Source organism: Dermacentor variabilis, chromosome 3 (assembly GCF_050947875.1).
Source record: "Dermacentor variabilis isolate Ectoservices chromosome 3, ASM5094787v1, whole genome shotgun sequence".
Classification (NCBI taxonomy): domain Eukaryota; kingdom Metazoa; phylum Arthropoda; class Arachnida; order Ixodida; family Ixodidae; genus Dermacentor; species Dermacentor variabilis.
The window spans coordinates 19,271,742-19,294,315 of NC_134570.1; the positions used below are offsets into that span (position 1 = coordinate 19,271,742).

Genomic DNA, 22,574 nt, shown 5'->3' on the forward strand with positions numbered 1-22,574 from the left:
AGATCGGGCGAGTAGGGTCGTCCCTAGTGCCTGGATTGCGTTGCAGTCTGCGCCGCACCTGTGAATGATGATGATCATGAAAAAATTTATTTATCCCTCATTAAAGGGTGTCTCTTACAGATTTCATCATTCACAGTTGCAGAAAATCAATACAGCAACTGTGAATGATGAAATCTGTAAGAGACAACGAATGGGGCAAGCTCATGTCGTTGCATCTGAACATATAATCGATTTGTGGCACTGTCTTGGCATACAAGTTTCTGAAACGCTGCGCTTGACCCTTTGCAGTAGCGTGAAGAGGAATGGTTGTTCGTGGTGTTTTCGTGCAAACGTCAGAAACAGACACTTAACAATTCCGGAAAATGTTTACCATTCCCCACTTTTCGCCCGCCAAACAGCTTTATTGTATCGTCTTTACCCAGCGATCTGCTACGTGGTACATCTAACATGGTGTCTTTTTCCGTCTCGTGTTTAGGTTTGGGGAAAATTGGAACTTAAACAAGCTGTCAATTTTGTTGCGTCATTCACTTTTTGTCGTTTGAAATACCTTCCCGTAAGACGTCTTCTTAACCGCCGGTCAGTTACCAATTAGGTGATATGCGTGCGCGTGGACGCGATCTTCTTGAAGGGCGAAACCGTGCTGCGCGTGCGGCACACGCCGGTCAAGCGAGGCCCGCTTTGGACGAAAGCCGCACCACACGCGACATAGACTTGCGCGCAGCGCACCGCTTGCACGCAAAGTGTACTTGGAGCGGAGCGCGCACGTAGAGGTTGAACCCGGCGCTGTTCCGTCCTCGCCCACGTGCCTAGTGGGCGAGGGACAAAACCGTGCTGCTTGCTATACAGACAGCATGTGTGGTGCGGCTACCGCCAAGTGAGTGCGCCATTTCTGCGCCGATCGATGTCCTTGGGAGGTTCCCGTCGCTACGAAATCGACCCGCGTCGTTTGTAATGCTGCGGTTACGACGTGTGAGGGGGGGGGGGTGCTGTACCCGTCTGGCACAGCCCACCGCTCGTGGAGGACGACCCGGACACGGGGGCAAACCCCTGCACTGGCTGCTACGGCAGGCGCTCTTTCGTTCCACAGTGTTGTTGAATCCGGGCGTCAACTGTTTGGGACATCGAAACGAAAGACGAGAGAAATTAACCGGGCAGACCCTGCAGCGCGGAAGAAGGTTCTTCACAGCGCACCAAACACTGACTGCTTCTGTTTTACGCATATAAACCTCCAACAGTGGCATTGTAATATCTCCATACAAATGCGCGCAATATATCGAGTATTCTTTCGTTCACTAAAGCGGCCTTCAAAATTGGATAGCCGCGCTTGAAAAGCACAAATTTAGACATGAGAAGCAATTAATTAGTTAGAGCTTCATGCCTGAATAGCAGTCGCCGCACCTAAAATGGCGCTTTGGGCATGATGCAGTCAGGTTGTCGCCAGTAGCAACGTGTGCATGGGGATTACGATAAGGAAAGCAACACGGGTTCGCGTGGTGCCGACGGCGAGCGGGGATGATGCACAAAGCAGACCCAGCGCACGTTTTATAAGCATCTGGCCAGGAGTTGTTGTTATTATGAGGTTTAGCGCCCCAGACCAGGTCACCTGTTCTTCAACCTTAGATGAATGCCAGATAATATGACGAACAGCATTCAGTAATCGTAAGTACGAGCGGCTGCAGCGGTGTTTTTGTCACAGGCTAGGCTTGAAGTAGCTTGAGCGCAGGACGCCGGCACATCCCAATGGAAATATCATAACCAGACATTTGAAATATCTGAAAAGCTTGATATAGATGTGATGAGATGCGAAGCACAGCGGTTGCTCGAGATCGTTCGTTACTGTGCTGTTTGGCCAGCCTGCCAGCAAGGGCAACTGCATTCACTCGACTACGGGACTAGTGACCAGCCCCAATTGAAGAAAACGCTTACTTGTAAAAATCGAAAATTGCTTGTTGATCTAGTTATTATCTGGATTCAAATTGAGGGTCAGCGCGCCATTATGCGGGCAACGTCGCACTCCAGCTCGTTTTTTTTTTTATATAAGCGATACCGGTTGTCGGTATTGTAGCATCTCTGCCTAGGTACTCCTTGCAAACTTTTGTACGAGTAACGTTGTTCCTTCTTTAAATGCTACGGCGGTACTTCATCAACACAATAGCAGAAAAATACAGTCGAATAAATTAAGTACCATTGAGAGTCCCATACCCGAAATGAGCCACAGAGTATCGCACATGGACGCAAGACTGCAAAGGCAAGCGCTACGTACAACCTGATCAGTTGTGGTCATACATTTACTGCAGTGTTGGTAAATGGACGTATTCCAATACAGCAATAATCAGCGTTTATCTTTGCCATTACTTGTGCCTCCGCGCCATTGCCTCTTACGTGCTGTTTTCTTAATCACTGCAATATAGACCAACCAGTCAAACTTTTGTTCATTTCTACTGGGCAGGAATTAACAAGCGGTGCATTGAGAGATTTCGCGCTGTTCTCTAACCTGGAGTATTTGCGTTTCCAAACGAATCTTGAGCGTGTCCATTCTCCTGCGCAGGGCCTAACGCGGCACCTGGTGTTCGCTATAGCGGCGGCGGCTTTGGGCTCTGCGTTTCAACATGGCTACAACACGGGCGTGGTCAACGCTCCGCAGAAGCTGGTTGAGGACTTCATCGAAGACACGTACAAGCATCGCTTCGAAGAGGATCCCGGCGAGGGTACAGTCAAGTTCATCTTCAGCATCTTCGTGGCCATCTTCTGCGTCGGAGGCATGATGGGCGGCCTGCTCACTGCCTTCGTCGCCGAGCGCTTCGGCCGCAGAGGAGGCCTGCTCCTCAACAACATCAGCGTCTTCCTCGCTGCCATACTCATGGGGGCGTCTAAGGTGAGCTCACCCAGGTGTTCCCCGACCACAGCTTTCGCTGCTGTCGCGCGGACTGTCTCAGTTATCGTTTAACTATGCCGTGGTCGAAGTTATGAAAAGCCTCGTTTGGCTCATTGTGTTGGCGGAAGCGAGTTAATCACCATGAGGATAGCTGTAGGGGCTTGTTGGTACGACATATCTTATTTTTCTTGTAGCGCAAGCTGAACAAGGACAACAGAACGGAACATCTGACACGCTACAACAAAATAAGATAATCACCATGGATTGGCTTGCTGGCAAAGGCGTAATGCTGTGTGCTAAGCGTGCCGTTTTAGTGACAGCGTCTGACCATAAATATTTAATTGGCGATTGATTTCTGTGATCATTTTTACCAGTCTGATACCAATGTCAGCAATACAGCGCAGTGTTGTTGCACCGGTGTAAGTGTTGGTAAACCAAACATTCTGATTGAATTTCTGTGCTTAATTTATTGTATGTGCAGTCAAAATCTGAGAGCGCACACAGATTATTTTAAGTGAGCTCGTCAGCCACACTGTTTTGTTTGCACCAGAAACAGATAGGTAGAGATAGAGAGAGATACCGAGGAAAAGAGAGGGAGGTTAGCCTGTGTAAGGATAGGCTGGCTACTTTACTCTGGCGCAAAGACTAGGAATCGAAAGGAAGGATAAGATATAAAAGCAGATACGCGCGTATCTGCGAGGACAGCTCTTGAAGCCTGTCAGATATAGTCCACATGTCCTCAAGGAACGCAACAACTCATTTAAGCTCTCTGTGCTGATGACGGCCTAGACCATTGACCCACGATTATTTCGCCAAAGAAGCGATTCTCCAGCCTGGCTGCTGCCGTCACAGACCTCACACGCTGTGCTTTCGTCTCTCCATGTGAAATGAATATGCACTGGTACATTTCACGCCAACTTTTCGGGAGCACGGAAGTGTTTCTTGAGGTCGTGTTATTCTGTTTGGAAAGTAGGCTGCAGGTGCAGATCCCAAGCTGCATAATCGGGTGTCGGTGTGCTCGGTCGATTTCTTCGGCACCATTGTGAGCGCGCGTGCCAGCGAACATAGTGTGTTAGCGGCACGAAGTCGCATGTAGTGCAGTGTGCGCTGCAGAACATACACATAAATGTTACTGCTCTAACTAAGGACGTACAGATGATATCGTCAAAAGCTGATTGGTTGTTTAATGTGAGTGCAAAGTGCACTTATATTAGGAAACACGGCAGCGTATCCATAGAAGTGACCGGATAAGTAAGCGCCACAGTATCGTGTTGTAACCAACGTGTTTGTTTTGTTCTTTTTCCATGCCGTAGTCTGCCCGCTCGTACGAGATGCTAATCCTGGGCCGATTCTTCGTGGGCTTTAGTTCGGGCCTGAACGCGGGCCTGGCACCCATGTACCTAACGGAAATCTCGCCATTGCACCTTCGCGGTGCTGTGGGCACCATCTACCAGCTGGTGGTGACCATCTCTATCCTGGCCAGTCAGATACTGGGTCTGCCCTCGGCGCTGGGCACAGCAGACAGGTGGCCCGCGCTGTTCGCTGTCACCATTGTGCCCAGCGTGTTTATGCTGGCCACGCTGCCGCTCTGTCCTGAGTCGCCCAAGTACATTCTCATCAACCAGGGCCGAGATGTGGCCGCCCAACAGGCGCTCACCTGGCTACGGGGCACTATCGAGGTGCACGACGAGATGGATGAGATGCGTGCCGAGTTCGAAGCTATCAAGATGGTCTCCAGGGTAAGTTGTTGCCGCAGTTTCGCAAGATTTACTTCCCTCTTTGTACTCGCTCTCAGAGCGACAGGCATTTCGCATACTGTCACGCGACCACCTTCTTCAGCGCTCACCCTCCGTTCTGCACACGATTAGCCTTAGCAGACGATCACAGAGATGAAATGGCGTCGCCTGACGCATTCAGTGGGCATAATTTCAAACGCCAACAGGAAGTGCAAACTAGAACAATTACTTTGTGTAAGGACGTCAGAGTGCAATGTGCAATTGCTGCGTAATATGTGCAATTAGTTTTTTTTAGACAATATGCAGTACAAAGGGTGTTCCAGAGAACGTCAGAATAGCCCAAAATACCATTACTATCGGGCTTTGGACCACCTGCATTTGTCTTTTCACTACATGCCTGCCTTGAATTACCCGTCATAGCACTGTCGCAAAATGGTTAGAAGGGGCACGACTCATTGCGTTACTAGCAGACGTTCATCACCACCTGACATGCGCCATTTGGTATGAGTGTGTGACACATTGGCCAAGCTTTGATGTAACACACCCCAAGATATTCGAGACTAAAACTGTTGACAGTATCATAGCAAGGCACCTTCTCATGAACGCCCGCCTGACTACACAACCGTCATCTGAACTTTATTGAGGTATGCGTGTTCGGAACCGTTGTGGAAGCCCGCATTAAACTATACTTCAACATCTCCAAGTTCTTCCAGTGGTCATCTCTCTTAACGCTTTGTTTTATTTTTCTTTCTTTTCGCGCTTCGATATCAGCCTGGACTCAGCTCTGGTACCTCAGCGCTGTCGTTATCGCTGGAATAGGCCAATCGGCTTGACTAATAATTGGACTAGGAAATGGAATGGAACTTCGCAAAACACGGGCCCAGTTGTTGTTGTTACTGAGGTCCTTCCTCGATCCTCTCCTTTTAGTTTTTAGTAAACATGAGTACACGTTGTGTTTATCACCATCAGTAGTACGATAATGGCTGGATGATTTATTCTTATCTGCTGTGTCGTTTTGTTTTGCTTCTTTCTTTTGCGCAGGTCACCCTGTATGAGATGATGCACAACATGACGCTACGGATCCCTCTTCTTATCTCTATCATGGTTATGCTGTCCCAGCAGCTATCGGGTATCAACGCGGCCATTTTCTTTTCTACCGACATCTTCCGGTCGGCAGGCCTCAGCTCGGAAGTGGCGATGCAGGCCACGCTGGGCATGGGTGCCGTTAATGTGCTCATGACCATCGTTTCGCTGGTGCTGGTTGAACGGGCGGGCCGCCGCACCTTACATCTGGTCGGCCTCGGCGGCATGGCTATCATCACAGTCATTCTAACGATCTGCCTGGCATTGAGCGAAAGCGTGCCGTGGCTGTCGTACGTGAGCATCGTGGCCGTCATCGGGTTCGTGGTCATGTTTGCCACGGGTCCTGGCTCCATCCCCTGGTTCCTGGTGGGCGAGCTCTTCGGACAGGGCGCGCGGCCGCTCGCCACTAGTATCGCCGTGGCTGTCAACTGGAGCGCAAACTTCCTTGTGGGCCTCGCCTTTCTACCATTAACGGTGAGCACTCGTTGCGAGGCTTCTAGGAAAACCTCAAACAATCAAACTCAATCTGCAGCCTTCCAACTAGCCTCACATAGTCGAGCATTAACTTTGTATCAAACTCATCTGCCCACTCACTCACTCACTCACTCACTCACTCACTCACTCACTCACTCACTCACTCACTCACTCACTCACTCACTCACTCACTCACTCACTCACTCACTCACTCACTCACTCACTCTCACTCACTCACTCACTCACTCTCACTCACTCACTCACTCACTCACTCACTCACTCACTCACTCACTCACTCACTCACTCACTCACTCACTCACTCACTCACTCACTCACTCACTCACTCACTCACTCAATCAAGATAATTCTGCAACACTGTTGGAGCCGGGAATTCTGGTCGTCGTTCAGGGCTGTACTCTATGAAAAGATTTGGCTCCGGGTACAACAGCTCACGTGCCAGTTCTTGTCCTCTCCACAATTTGACTTGAAAACTCGGACAGCACTTATAAAATTGAAGGAGATTTCTTAAATATTTATTTGTAAAAGATTTTCGATGCTGTGGATTGCAGGTATATATTTGTTCTATTTCATACAAGCGCAATTCAACGTTTTTTTTTAATTATTGATCTTGATGCGTGATGCCCATGGTGATTTTTTGTGGAAATGCGGAACCTCCCGCCGCTCTTCAATCATGTTTAAAAATGACTCTGTGTGCCGAAAAAGGAGCAGCTCTGCTATATATAGTGCTGCTCTTTTTGGTGCCCTGTCGCAGATTATCCAGGAAGTGCTATGTCTGTTTTGTTCTATAGCAAAATGACAGATACGCGTGTGGAAGTGAACTTCTCAATTGTTGCATGAATTCATTTCACCTCGCATCGTCATTTAATTGATTTACCAATTCGTCATTATGGAATGACCGATGATGTAATGCCAGCATTTCTGGCATTTTTAAGTACAAGTGAACCTAAAAATAATTACAATGTGTAAAACACCTTTTCAAGCCGACTGCACTAGCTTTCCTTGTTACATGGAAAATCGAGCTTCATTGATGAGTTACAACTTATTAACAGAAATGTCGATAATGTTTCGCTACTGTAGAAAAGTGCTTCTCACTGTCTTTTTTGCTTATACGTAGTTGTTCTCCTTAGTCATAAGAAAAATAAACATTGCGAAAGTGCAGTGACTGCGCATTGCATTAGGTGGGGAGATGAAATTAAGAAATTCGCAGGCGCTAGTTGGAATTGGTTGGCGCAGGACAGGGGTAATTAGAGATCGCAGGGAGAGGCCTTCGTCCAGCAGTAGACAAAGTAGGCTGATGATGATGATGACTGTATAGCAGTAGCTAAACTGCTCAATAAGTGAATATTGTAGTGGACGAAGCACGCGTCACCTTCGGCACAAATATTACTCCGTGAGCATTCGCACTTACGTGGTCGTATCTACGTTAAACTGTTATATGAACTGCAAAAAAAGGAAGTTCGACAAGATCTGTTCTTCAACCAGTGCTTCTCACTGTCTCTTTTGCTTATATTTAGTTGCTCGCTTAATGCCATAAGAAAAATAAACCTTGAGAAAGTGCAGTGACTGCGCATTGCAGTCGAGTTCGCAGAAAAACATAGCCAGGAGATAAACCAATGAATTCGATAAATGATACCCAGAATCGCTGCTTATTGTAGTCAAAGGTTTGATGATGGTATCATGATTGAAGTCTTGGTTACTGGCCAAATCGAAATTCTTAAACTGAGACATTCTCTACCAACGAAGGCCAGGAATCCAGTGCGTGAATCGAAACACTTGAGTTCTATTTCAATTCCGGGAAAACTAAGTGATGGCAAAAGAAAACAAAGTTGCAACCCACTCAACTGGCTGCGTCCCCTTGAGAACTACTTCTTGGCAAGTGGCTGGAGCTTCATGTGCAACTGAAATTTCGTTTTGGAATTTTTTTTCACTTAGAATCGTAGAACGTCGTGTAAGAGCATTGCCACAAAAAATGACAAAATATGATGTTGTGGCGCTACAAGCAACGACCTCGCTGCGCGTGTGTTATTCTCTTGCAGAGCGTGCTCTACCACTTCACGTTCCTCATATTCACGGCGTTGCTGGTGTTCTTCTGGATCTTCACCTACTACATGGTGCCCGAGACGAAGAACAAGAGCGTGGAAGAGATCGCCGCGCTGTTCCGCCAGCGGGCCTACCACTGAGCTGCGGGTGGCTCCCCCTTGCGCAATAGCGGCCGACAGATGCGCGGTCAGAGGCACCACGAGAGGACCGCCGCAGTCGGACGCCACCGGCTGACTGCGGCCCGGCCCATCCCCACCCACCCGTAGGGCATACCGCGGCACCACCACCGAGCTCAGCCCCAGGCATCATCAGGCCGTCATCGCCCGCTGGCAGCAAATAAGGGCGCCACCACACACACAGTGCTTCTGGAACTCTCAGCGAAATAGTTTTACCTCCTATAGCGGTCTTACCCGTCAACTCTTCAGACCCATGTGTACGGCTTGACTGCAGACGGGTTCGAAGCCCCGTCGATATCCTGTGTCGTCGTGTTGTCTTCGGCTCCTGTGTGTCTCTGTCGGTTTTCGGAGAGTGCGTGCGGCCTCCACAGTCGCTGGAAGTCTGTGGAAGCGCGTGTCGCTTAAACCTGGTGCAGGCTCGTAATAGGCCGTGTGGCATATCGTCCGGAGTTTTTAGAATTTCCCACCCACTCCTCGCAACCCAACCCCAACCTGGTCGGTTTACCTCTGCACGTCCGCCCTGAGCTTTTTTAAGCGATCAAAGGCGTCTACCACAACCAGTGGCAACTCGGGGCGGACGTGTCGGCCCACACGGCTCGCAAATGACGGGCACTGTGTGGGCGAATGATGATATATAGGCGACTTCCATCGATGTTGGTCAGATAACAGAGTGGTCCGATGACGCGCACTTGTGATAATACTTGGACGACCTGCGACCGATGCTACTTACTCCCTGTATGCAGCAGCAGCAGTCTGTGCGTGAGAAGGAACCGCCTTGGCTGCACCCGTCTGCGGTCTTCCTCCTGTACAAAACGTTGCCCAATAGAGCGGTACAGTAATAGAAACCCTCCCCGCGTAGGCTCAGTCACATCCTCCGACTGTATGTTGCGTGTGTCCTCAGCGCGAGCAAAGTGGCATCTGCGCTCCCTTCAATGCTGCGCGTAGTCGAGGGTGACCCCGGGGTTCGTGCGTGTGCCAATCATCTCTAGCACAACAAGCGGCTACACCGATGATAGTGGTCGCAAGGAACCCACAGCACTTGCGAGCCTATAAACCAAGAAGCAGCTGGCTGTTCAGTTACACAGGGCAGTGGAACAGCAAATTGGTTCGAATTTGTGTGGCGGTGGGTCGAGTCCGCCCGCGCGTTTTATTCTAATTTTAGGGATACAACACACGTATTCATCTCTTTCTAAGCGGAATTCGCAACTGATTATTTTATTGTCTTTCAGTGTGTTGCGCCCTTTAACTTGAAGGCTTGCGATGCTGAGGACCCGAGAATATGCATGGAATGCAAATTCTGGGACCCGTGGCTGCTTCTGTGATGTGTAGTTAATGTGCCCACCGACCCTGTCGCGTCGATCTTGCCATGGAGTTTTATGCGTACATTGGAAGAGGAAAATGTGGTGCTTGATTCTGCAGGAGTCGACAGTATGGTGGTTCAACCAACATGAGAATGAGTGGCAGTTCGTGAATTTTTGTTGTGCTGCATCAGGCGGGTATCGAACGCCCTCGTGCATTGTGTCTTCTCGTGCTAGTCTAAGACTTTGTCATATCGAATTTTTCGAGGGCAGTGGTTAAACTGAGTGGCTATAATTCGCCATCTTTCGAAGTATTGTACAGAATAAATCACTTAGAATACGTATTAAAATAAGTTACTTTTTGGGAGAGCAAAGATACCTGACGTGATAACATTATAAAGTGTTCCCTTCAATGCTCTCTACCTCTCACGAGGTACCGATTGCCCGAACTCTTTTTCCACACCGAGCACTTCTTGAACAACTTGACGGCACCTCCTTTGCTTTCGCTGTCATTCAAATCAGTCAAGCGGCCTGATAGCTTCCATTGTCAAATGATCGATATCTGCGAGGCATCAAGCCACTGCAATTTTCGCCGTACCGTCCACACACTCGCTATGTGCAAAACTTTTATGTAGAAGGCAGGACGATGGTACTTTGCGAATTACTTGGTGCCGCCTATTCTCTTTTTCAACAGGTCTGCGTCTTTCCTCTGTGCGTTTCAGGGCCCACCGATACTCGGAGAATAGCTGTCATATACACATAGTTCCATGATGGTTGAGGTTTTACAGCGCCACGCTGCCTTGTAACTTTTGCATGAAACTCTATGGCCCACGTGTATCGGGCCGGTGGCCCCGGGGTCACCCTACACCCGCCGCCGGACCGAATGCGATGCAGGGCGACTGCAGTTCCCGCTGGACGGTGCAGTTAGCCTGCCGGTAATCGAGCGGCAGCTATGTATTTTACCTTGACACTCTTTTAGGCGCCGCTACCTTGTACATAGAGGATGGCATTTATTTTTGTGCATATAGGGCAGCTAACAATATGAGGAGAGCTTAGCAGCAGAGGTGTCCCTCCGCGGAGGCCGCAGTGCGTGTTCCACAGGAGTGACCACTATAGTTGTACATACTTTGCGGTAATAAACAGATTGTGCACTGTCTCGAAACCCATTTGTTTCACTTCGTGCGAGAATTTGCACGCCGCCCTTATCACGGGATCGTGATGATGTCATTCATAATAAGGTGCTTTTTTATTATTCAGCTTCTTAAGAAACATTGTCCTACGAATCGAATCATTCATGAGGAACGCATGGAAACTGGTCCTCCAAAAGGAGCAAGAGCTGATGTAACTACAAGTAATATACGATGAACGTAGACTGTCTAAAACGCAAATTATATAGAGGTTGCAGGATAACATGACGCACACAGCGTTGTTTTCCTGCTAACCAAGTTCTAGCGACTGTGCGAGAGTACCGCCTTACCTGAAACATTGCGTTGAGGTACGGCACTTCAATTGACCCCTTTTGCCGTGGTGCACATGGTAAGTTTTTATCTAATATAGCCATTTAAAAATTGAATGCCATCAAGTGAGGCAAACTCGCCGCCGAAGGGGAGGTATAGGACGTTATGCATTTGTCAAAGGTGGCTCGTTGCAGACCGCTGTATTCGCTGGCCGCCAACATGAACGAAAGCCGAGTTCTCCATCACGCAGATTAAAAGGTAAGATTAAGATCTTACAACCAACAACCTTTGTGCTTGTACGGCGCCATCACTGTGCGTTTGTATGAACGGAGCAAAGAAAGCGGCTTTTTTAGTGAATGATTACTTCGGTGGCAGCGGCAGTCTGAAAATCGAAGGAAAATTCCCGACAGTGCAATGCTGCATCAGTGGGACCTATGCGTGCCAGCCTCAGCTTGAACCAGGTAAGGAATAACAAAGCCGTTTGGTATAATACTTTCGTTCAAGCTAACTGAAACAAAGCTTAAACAGTAGAAGAGGGGTGACTGTTCAACAGGATGCGAACGTCAGCTGACGTCTGAACGATGGGATCAAAGTTCAACATGGACACGTTCCAAGAAAATATCGAAAAGCACGTGTTTTATATTGGATTGGATTGGGAAAACGTTTATTGAGCCTGTAGTAAAGTGCGCCGGCGCGCTTCAGAGGTGGCCTATGTCGTCATTGTGGCGGGTGCTCTGCGAGGATCCGCGCTCGCCGTTGCCGGTTCGCCAGGCTCCTGCTTAGCCAGCGCCTCGATGACCTGCTGGACGGCCTGGAGTTGTTTTTCTTGGTCGTCGCTCTGCGTTGCTTCCTCGAGCTGCGGCGGTATACGTCCTGAGTTAGCTTCGCTTGGATGTTTGGAGCAATTCCATAGCATGTGCTCGAATGGGGCCCTCTCTTTGCAGCACGCTCTGCACTTGTCGTCGGGGTCCGATTCTGGGTACATCCTATGCAATAGCGCCGGGCTTGGAAGTGTTCTCGTTTCTAGTTGCCTGAACAGCACGGCCTGCGACCTGCTCGGCCCTTTGCAGGGTGGCAGGAGAAGTCTGTGGGCCAGGCGAAAGGCCTTGGTCACTTCGTTATAGCTGGTCAGCGTGTCTTTGGCGCTGAACCACAGCGGGCGGCCGTTGCCTCGGGCGCGGTCGGTTAGTCCTCGCCCTCGGGCCTGTGCCGCTTCGTTGCGATTGGCACTCTTCTCCGACGCTTGTCCTGCGTGCACCGGGAACCACTTGATTCGAGTACTCTTGTCGCGGTCTGCCTGTCGGAGCAGGATACGTGCTCCCGTTGGGGCAATTCTTCCTTTGGCGTAGATCCTCTCCGCCTGTCTGGAGTCACTGAGGATCGTGGGGCATTCTCGGTCTGCGATGGCCAGGGCGATGGCTATTTCGTCTGCTTCCTCCACTTGCTTGCTCGATGTGCTGGCGGTCGCCCGCACGTTGCCTCTGGAGTCGACCACCACGATCGCGAAGCCGTTGCGGCCGGGATATTCGGCTGGATCCACGTATCTGGCGCCGGGGTCTTCCGCGTGCAGGTCCGTCAGTGCTTTCGCTCTAGCGCGTCTTCTGCCTTCGTTGAATTCCGGGTGCATGTTCCTCGGCAAACGGTCAACCCGCACGTTCCGTCGTACGTGGTCGGGGCCGGGGCATTTTGGTCTCTGCTGTTCGTGATAACCGATGCCTAGATTGCACAGGATCTTCCTGCCGGCCTTTGTTGATGACAGTCTTTCCAACTGAGCGGCTATTTGCGCTTCGGCGATCTCGTCGAGCGTGTTGTATATGCCCAGCTGGAGGAGACGTTTGGTGTTGGTAGTTTCGGGTAGACCGAGGGCTGTTTTGTAAGCCCTCCGGATTAGGATGTCTAGCTTGTTCTTTTCGCTTTTTATCCACTTGTGGAAGGCTGCCACATACACTATGTGGCAGAGACGAAGAGTGTATAAGTCTGATGAGGTTTTCCTCCTTCATGCCTCCCTTCTTGGTGGTAACGCGCTTGAGCAGTCTGGTCGCGTTGGCCGTCTTTCCCGTGATGCGGGTGACTGTGTCTCCGTTCCTGCCGAGCGCTTCGATCGTCATGCCCAGGACTCGGATCTTGCTGACCGTCGGTATTGTGTTACCATCCCTGGTGCGGATGGGAGCTCCTGCTTTACCGCGTGTTCTATAAAATATTTCACATGAACACGAAGTCATAAGAGAAAGATGTCCGCTGTACAAATCTTATAGATGCAGTCGCAGAAGAATGATAATCGCCTGTTCTTACGCTTCGCTTCTTAGTATACGGTTGTCAGCAGTGGCGTAGCCAGAAATTTTGTTCGGGGGGGGGGGGGGGGGGGGGGGGGGTCACGTTACAGCTGGGCCTCCTCCTTATAGAATTTGTCGAGAGATCAAATACATAAATAATAACTGCATTGAAATTGCCAAAGATGCTGCAAACAAATTTTTGAATGCTACGCACTGTCAAAACAAGTAAAATATGTATTTTTTCATGAAAGAATATACTTGTATGTCCCAAAAAGTGTGCCCGAAATAACTGATATCAATGCTTCCATGTGTTTTGTTTATTTAATAAGTAAAGAAAATATCATACGTACTTTAGAACTACATCAGTTCGAAACCAGCGAAGCAGTGCATGTCGCTGATATGAAAAATGTAAAGGCCGTGAAATGAAGAAGTTGAGGCCAAATATTTTAATGAAACTTTGTACATGTGCAATTGCCAGGAAAATATCTCAACGACGCTATCCTTTGTTTCAATGTATTGCGCAGGAGGAGCTGTCACCGGTCGTGTATTGTGAGTAATTACACCGAAATTATAGTCGCAACAAAGCGCACATATAGAAAGCAGGAGTTCTGCAAAAGATACGAAAGCGAGCCGAATGAAAGCGAGCCAATGCGGATATATGACAAATGCGGCACGTCCTTTAAAAGTGGTCTCCATGAGCATTGAGACATTTGTCCCACTGACTAACGAGTCGCGTGATGCCCATCTCCTAAAGCACCTTGGATTACTGCTTCAAAAAGTCTGTAACTGACTCCTTCACGTCATCGTCTGACACGAATCTGGTTCCCCTGAGCTGTTTTTTCAACTGCCCCAAGTTGTGTAAGTCGCAAGGTGGCAGGTCTGAGTTGCATGGCGGATATTGCAGCGTTTCCCTCTTGAACTTTGCCGGTTTTGTGTTAACCACATCAACGACGTGGGGACGGGCATTGTAGTGGAGCAAGGTGACTCCATTCGTCAATTTTCCACGTCGTTTGTTCTTGATTGCGACACGCAGCCGATCCGGCGTCTCACAATATTGGAAATGATTGATAGCCTCACCAAGTTTAGCAAATTTGATCAGTAATGGCCCCTGGCGATCGAAAAAAAAAAGTCAACAACACCTCTCCCGTGAAAATGACGGCCTTTGCTTTCTTTGGGGGTGGTGAATTCGAAAGAGAGACAGAGGAAAGGTGAAAGGCAGGGAGGTTCACCAGAGGGGAAGATCCGGTTTGCTACCCTACGCTGGGGAGAGAGGGGATGGGCAGGTAAGGTGATAACGAAGTAGAGATAAAGAAAGAAAGGAGCACAGACATAAAATCACAGTCGGTCACTGTCGCCACATACTGTCACCGCACAGCACAGTAGCACATTTAGCACTATAGACATCTGTTCAGGCTACAGCCGCTTGTCCAATTCTGCTGCCTTCAAAAACTGCAACAGTGCCCTCGTCGCCCTCCACTTCGATGGCTTGTGATGGCGGCATTTGAAAATAAGTTCCTCTGTTAGGGGTCTTCGGTCAAAGCGCGTTATCGCTATTGCGAGCGATCGGCTCTGTAAATTGTAGCAAGGGCAGTCACAGAGAAGGTGTTGAAGATTCTCCTCGTTACCACAGTCATCACATGAGGCGTCGTCGGCCTATCCGATTCGGAAAGCAAAAGACTTGTTGAAGGCCACCCCTAGCCACATTTGACAAAGCAGGATAGCTTCGCGACGGCAGAGTCCAGCTGGAATCCAAAGGCGTAGAGAGGAGTCTAGGTTGTGCAGCCGGTTGTTTTCAAAACTTCCTGCGTTCCACAAGGAGAACGCGATATCACGGCTGCGCACTTGAAGGTTTCTAGCGGCATCTATCCTTGATAATGGTATCGGCTCCTCTTCGTCGCCTTGAAGAGCCGACCGAGCAGCGTTATCGGCGTGTTCGTTCCCTATGACGCCGCAGTGACTTGGAAGCCACTGAAATGTCACGTGGTGTCCTTTTGCAGTGAAGGTATGGATTATTTCTCTAATCTCGAATACCAGTTGTTCGTGTGGTCCACGCCACAGGGCTGATAGCTAAGAGCAGTGCTGCCTTCGAGTCACTGAATATTGACCATCTTCGAAGTTGTTCATGGCTGACGACACAAAGTGCAGCGCGAAGAGCTGCAAGTTCCGCAGCCATCGGTGTCGTTGGGTGATATCTCTTGAAACTGATGGTGGTGGCTTTCGCTGGGAAAACCACGGCTCCAGAGGAACACTGGAGAGTTGTCGATCCATCAGTATAGATATGTACGTGGTCGGCGTATCTCTCGTGCAAAAAGAGCAGAGTTAGTGTTTTAAGAGCAGGTGATGACAGCTCAGATTTTTTCCTGATTCCTGGTACGGTGAGGTGCACTGCAGGTCGAGCCAAACCCCATGGAGGAATCGATGGCTTAGTTGCGGGGGTGAAGCCTGATGGAAGGCAGGTATAATAATCCGAAATCATAGTACAAAATGACGCCTGCGGTCTTTCTGATGGTAGTATTGCCAGATGGTGGGAACGGGCACGGGCAAAGTGCCTAATGTGCACTCTCAGCACTTACACCGCAATGTGTGTTTGTATGGGTCGGTCCTGCGCGATACCATAGTCGCTACTGTCGATGTGCGTTTTGGCAAACCAAGACAAACCCTGAGAGCCCGAGCTTGAATAGCCTGCAGAACCCTCTGGCAAGTGTTTATCAGTACGGGCAAACTGTATCTCAAGAATCCCATAAAAAGAGCCCTGTACAATTCCAACATTGCATGCACCGACATTCCCCAAGTCTTTCCGCCCAGAAACTTGAAAAGCTGGGAGATTGCTGTCAGGCGCTGTTTCAAGTAGGTCACGTGTGAGCTCCATGAGAGATCTCTATCAATGGTTATGCCAAGAAATCTGTGAGTCTTCTCATAAGAAAGTACGTGGCCATTTATTGAGATGGCGTAGGGTGTCATTGGTTTGCGAGTGAATGCCATCAGTGCACATTTGTCTGACAAGATTTCAAGACCTTGGTCGCGGGGGTATATAGCTGTCAGAGTCGCAGCTTTTTGAAGTTTTACGCGTATCTGAGGGCGTGTAACACCTAAAGTCCATGTACATATGACGTCTGCGTACATTGATATCTTGATTGCTGCTGGCAGATGATCAACGAGACCAATGAGTGTGAGGTAGAACAGGGTAGGGCTTTGTGCACCGCCTTGTGGAACACCTCGGTAGGTGTAGCATCGTGCGGTTTGACCATCGCCGGTACTAACAACGAGTGATCTCATAAGAAGGCAATGAGAAATTGATTGGAAAACTCGACAACCTAGGCCAACCATCTCAAGAGCATCGAGGATAGCCTCGTAAGATACGTTATCGTATGCCCCCTTGACATCCAAGAACAAAGCCACTGTTGCAGGACTTTTGATGCTGGGCATACGTAGGGAGATCAACAACGCAGTCTACTTATGAGCGATCTCGACGAAAAGCAGCCATGCAATTTGGCAACATGTTGCAGTGTTCCAGTACCACTCCAAGCGGGCAAGGATAATCTTTTCCATTATCTTTCTCACACAGCTGGTCAGCGCTTTTGGGTGGTACGAGGTGAGCTTAAGTGGGGACTTGCCTTGCTTCAGGAGAGGGACCAAGCGGCTTGTCTTCTCTTCTTCGGGAACCATGCCATCTTGCCAATATACGTTGTATAGATGTAACAGTTCTCTTCGTGCGCCTTCACTCAGGTTGTTCAAGGCGCGGTAGGATATTCCACCTGGCCCCGGGGATGAAGACCTGCATAGAGCAAGAGCCGCTTCTAGTTCCTCCATTGTGAAAGGAAGATCCATGCGGCAGTCGCGTGAAACAAGGATGTCACTGGGGACTGGAGTACCTGGACCAGTTGCTTGGCCAGCGACCCTTGCACAAAAGTCTTCTGCAACTTCAGCATCGAGTCGCCTCTGGAAGAGCGCCAGCGCTTTGAATGGGGAGCGTTGTTCAGGGAGGGAACGCAGACCACGTATGGTTCTCCAGATGTGGGAAAGTGGCTTTCGGGGTCTAGTGACTGGCAAAACATAGTACAGCGTCGAGATGCCAATCTATCCATGCGAAGTTGGATTTTCTTTGGTAGTCGTCTGGCTGTCCTAAGGTCTTCGATGGATTTTGTACGCCGGTAACGCCGCTCCGCACGACGACGGAGGGCACGAAGTCGCTCCAACTCTATATCCGATTCCGTGTGCTTCGACGAAACCGTGACCGTGCGCGTGGCGTCTCGTATTTCAGACTTGATTGTTTCCTCTAATCCAGAAGACAAGCGCTCTCGACAAGCATCTTCCATGGCGGAAGTAAAATTAGTCCAGTCAATTAAACGAATGCTGTTCCGTGAGAAGGACCTGGACCTCTTTTTGATGACAAGGTACGTGGGAATGTGATCACTCTCGTGTGTTTCGATATCTGAAAACCATTTAACACATCTTGTGAGAGAGCTGGAGAAGAAAGCTAGGTCAAGACAGCTGCCATAATTCTCACCACGTATAAACGTTTGGCTGCCGTCATTCAGGAGTGAGAGGCCGTGGTTGCAAGCGAAGCTTGCAAGTGTCTGCCCTACTGCATTTGTTCTTGTGCTTCCCCATGCCATATGGTGGGCATTAAAATCTCGGATGATGACATATGGAGCAGGACACACCGACAAGATGTTTGTTTATCTTTTGGGATCAAAATTACTTGAAGCGATATATAAACGCCTACTTGTTAGGCAAACATATTGATTGTCATCACGAGGCGGAATCGGCTGACAAACATAGGTCGGTTCTCGACGAATAAAAGTTTATATATACTGACGAATGTCTGAAAGGCGCGACTTTAGTCCTCTTGTGTTCCACTGGATGATTGGCGCTGCCTTCACTTCTTCTCGAAAGGGTGGGCGATGGTTGGCCAAGTTTCTATTCGAGAGACTCAAGCACTGTGCTTAAGGTGTCCAGTACTTTCAGTGCACTCCGAGCAGACGTGGTTTCAAGGTTCGACAGAATCTTTCCAGCGGGATCTATGAGGGGACGCAGCATTGAAATGACTTGACGATCTGCTTTGGGCGTGTCATCAGCGTCAGGAGTAGGCTCCCGAGCAAACTTGACACTCTGTGGTTCTGTGGGAAGTTGCTGGCTTGGAAGCGCAAGGCCATTCTTCATGAGAAAGATTCCTTTCAGCCGACTTTCTTATGCTGTTTAGCCCCTTCTTGTCCTAATCGGTGAATGTGGGTGCTATAATGGAAGGGCCCCTCTCCTTTCGTGTCTCTGCCTTTTTTGAGGAGGTTCGGTGACGCCGACGCCGACGCCGACGCCGGATTGTTTCAGCAGCCTCCCTGTGTGTCGAATTGTCCCGAACCATTGGCTTAAAAACAGGACCTCTTTCTTGATGCGAGGGCAGTCCCTAGACGAGGCAGCATGGCAACCATTACAGTTGCCGCACTTGAGGACATTAGACTGGTTCAGCGCACCGGGGACACAGTAATGAATTTGGACAGATCCCCTTGACATGTCCAAGCCTAAGGCACTAATGGCATTGAATAGGCTTTTGTATGAAGGGTCGAACAGGGTGTCGGAAGTGACCGACTTTGACGTGAGATGGTATACAATCGCCTTTGAAAATCAGTTTGACCCAGCGCGAAGTTCCAAGGCGGCTGACACGCGTGATGACAACACCCTCCCTTGCTGGTTTGACGAGAATAGGCAAGTCCGCGTTGGGAATGGCGACATCAATGCCATAAATTACGCCTGCTGTGGATACATCTTCCATCGGGATATAGGAACGCGCTCTAGTGCCCACTAGCTCCAAGATTTGCTGCAGTTTTTCGAGCGCACTACCGTTGGAAACATCGATTGCGAGGACATTTTTCCGTGTATTTATCCGAATGTCCTTAATTTCATTCCGCACGACGCCTTCCAAGAAAACAGATAGTTTTTGCATGTTCAGTAATCGGAGGTTGCTTGCGGGTTCCTCGGGTACGAACACGATCGTCTGAGGCCAGCGTTCAGGCCTTGACTTCAGAGTCGCCCTGCTCGTTTGCGTTGATGTATTCGCGTTGACAGTTCTCCTTTTGGCCCCCTTTCTGCGGACGGAGATGAAGCTATCATCCGATGGGTGTTCACCCGACACGGAGTACAGCTCAGTGTCCTCGGCGTCACTGAGCACGCTTCCTCTCTTCCTCGTGAAGGACGGCCTTGATGACCTCTGGCCAGGAGGGCCTCTAGAAGGCTCGGCGTCCATGGCCACAACACCGGGAGCCGAGGCACCAGGAAATTGCGAAGATTTCGCCAGAAACCAGAGAACACAGATAGAAGCGTTCTACAAAGAAGACACTTCGTCGTCGTCCTCCCGGTGAATTCGATTGTTTCCACTATGAGCATTGCCGTCGTGTTTCAGGCTCGTAATAGTGGCCCCATGATTCGTCTCCGGTTACAATAGCAGAAAAGAAGTCGTCCCCCTCGTTGTGATGCCGGATCACATGAGTCAAGGCAATGCCGTACCTCTCAGTCTTCTGGCAGTGGTTCAAAATCTTGGGCATCCATTGCGCGCACACGAGCCGATAACCGAGATGTTCATGAATTATGGTTTGAACCGAACCGTGAGTGGTGTTCACACGCTCTGCCAGTTCATCGATGCTTATCCTCCGTTCTTGTCTAATTAGCTCATCAACCTTTGCAATTGCGTTAAGGGGGATCGAACGGTGGCTTTGGCCCGGTCTTGGATCGTCTTTGCAACTATCACGTCCACGCTGTTCAACTTTTGGGGCGTACGTTATGTCACGCAATCATGTTCAACCCAGTGTATGAGAGTATTAAATAATATTTATCCTCACACTTGCGTGTCCTTTTTCTAAATGAGAGATGCCTTTGTTCTACGTGCATGCCTTGCAGATAATGAACCGAACCATTATTACGCGGGGTGGGCTGGCTTACTTTCATTTTACTCGCCCTGGTACATTAGAAATGCGAAGATACAATGGAATATACAAATGCGAAGATATAGCTTGATGCAGGGCAAGAAAGTGTCACTGGAAACAAAGTTCACTGCACATATACACAAAACCTCGCAACAAGATGTTTAAATATACGTATAAGTCGCCAATAAATCTACATATCTAAGAAAACGTCACTCTATATAACGCGTCAAACAAGGCAAATATAGGCATTGGACGACCACAGATTCACACATCGCAGAATCCTAAGACCCGCCCCCCCCCCTCCCTCCACTCCCGCCGATGTATCACGCGCGGCGGAAGGCGGCTTGCTTCCTTCCCACATTTCTACCTTTTGCACAGAAGACTGCCACCATTATCGGCTCACCCATGCCTCCCCCCCCCCCCCCCGCGTTCATTCGCACATGCAGCATGCGGTACGTAGTCAGGATGTTATCGCCCTTGGACTCTATACGGAACATGAGCGCGACGGCAGGAATGTGCCTGGAGTGTCCATATAATTGCTATCGCAATAATATAATGGGTATCCGGCAACCGAAACGTCCCGTGGCCTTTACTTTCCGCAAAAGAAGTAATGAAATCGAACTTTCACCATGCGGCAAATCGTTGAGCCGCAAGTACTTTTTTTTTGTGGGGCCGGGGCACCGAAATGAAAAAAAAAAACGCAACTGAAACTATGTTGGCCACAATCTAATGCCTACTTCGGGCGCCTAATGTGGCTACCGAAGGAATATCGAACAAAACGTGAGACGCCTGGCCCACAGAGAACTATATGCATATTGCTCGGTATCTTACAGCGGCGAGACAAGACCTTCCGGGAGAGTTTGCGCTCAAGCAAACGCGTTGCAATCCGTAGAGTCCCCACAGTGGTGGTGGCGAGCGACCATAGTTTCGTTTACTCTTCTAATAGCCAGAAGGCGTCCAAAACTCTGCCAGGCAAAAATCCACTCGGCCTGACAAAAACGAACGCGCACCGAAGTGCGCCGCGCGCTGGTAGGCGCAACACGAGAAAACGCATGCGCTCTGGCTGGCTCTGGCAGCCCACGGGTAGCGAGAACAAGAAAAGCAGGCTCAATGTGTCCTCGCGAATAAAAGTCAAAGTAGAAAAATAAATAAGAGTGTAGTTACCTTTGCTGGCTTTAGTATCTTCGCATGGATGCGCTGCCGCAGGTGAAAAAAATGTTGATATTTTTTCAGTGGCATGATGGCCCAAATGAACCACCACAACGCTTCGTTTCATCGGACCTCGCTGCGTGCTCTGTCAACTTGTCTGATAGTGTGTTGATTTGGCTTGTCTCGTTGTATGGTCCGATGTACGACTTTAGAAAAGTTAATGTACCTGTTTATGGACCTCCTAATGCACAAATGTTTATAACAACATTCAAACATTATACAAAGTTCTGGAATTGAAAGTCTAAAACACTACTTTGGAAATGTCAGTGCACCTTTCCTATCAGAAGTTTATGAGAACTGTATACCCATAAAGTATCGGAATTGAAATCCATGCGCTCCGTAGATTACGCGGCCCCCGCGATATGCCGCGACGAGCCCTGCCGCCATCAAAACACCCTTAAAACTTTGTGCTCAGGTGGGGCGCCTTGCGTTATGTGACTCCCAGTGCATGGCTGTTCCCGCGAAATCCAGCCCGAGTTTGCAATGTTCGCGCTGAAATGTCTTTTCGAGTGTGAAAAAAGACATTCTAGACAAAATACAGAATATATATATCAAAACGTTTATTGAAAAAAAAGTGCAGGAAGCGAGTGGGTGAATCCCCTAGTCCTGGGCCCCACTGGCTTGAGCGGTCCGCCGTGCCAGGTCGAGGAGCGCTAGTTGCATCTCCGATCCTCGCTGGAGAGCCAAGTCCCCCACTGCTCCCTTCCGGAAATTTTGCCAGTTATTTTTGGTGTATTAATTTTGGGTGGCCTGTTGTGGCAATCCCGCGTAATGTGGGCGAGAATTGGCCGGCCTCCGCACCAAGGACAAGCGAACGCTGTACAGCGTTGGGTGAATGGCATGTTTCAAATAAAGGTTTGGAAATGTGTGCGTCTGTATTCGGCGCAAGTCATAAGACTTCCGCCTGGATTGGTCAGGGTGTGATGGACTGTACTTTCCTCGCTCGCGCCGTTGGTGCTCAAATATGTCTCGTGGTAAGAAGGGCTTTTCGTCAGAGTGGTTGGCCGCTCGGTTG

General features: G+C 49.3%; 1 protein-coding gene across 4 annotated transcripts in view; it reads left to right on the forward strand.

Moving 5' to 3' along the window:
- LOC142575227 (solute carrier family 2, facilitated glucose transporter member 1-like) overlaps positions 1-10,865 on the forward strand; it is a 101,188-nt gene extending 90,323 nt beyond the window's left edge. For all 4 annotated transcript variants that reach the window (XM_075684383.1, XM_075684385.1, XM_075684386.1 and 1 more), the window contains exons 2-5: positions 2,549-2,875; positions 4,189-4,614; positions 5,653-6,168; positions 8,226-10,865. In XM_075684383.1, the coding sequence (XP_075540498.1) occupies positions 2,549-2,875; positions 4,189-4,614; positions 5,653-6,168; positions 8,226-8,369 (1,413 nt within the window). In that variant the 3' untranslated portion in view covers positions 8,370-10,865. The remainder of the gene's footprint in view (positions 1-2,548; positions 2,876-4,188; positions 4,615-5,652; positions 6,169-8,225) is intronic.
- Positions 10,866-22,574: the final 11,709 nt, after the last annotated feature.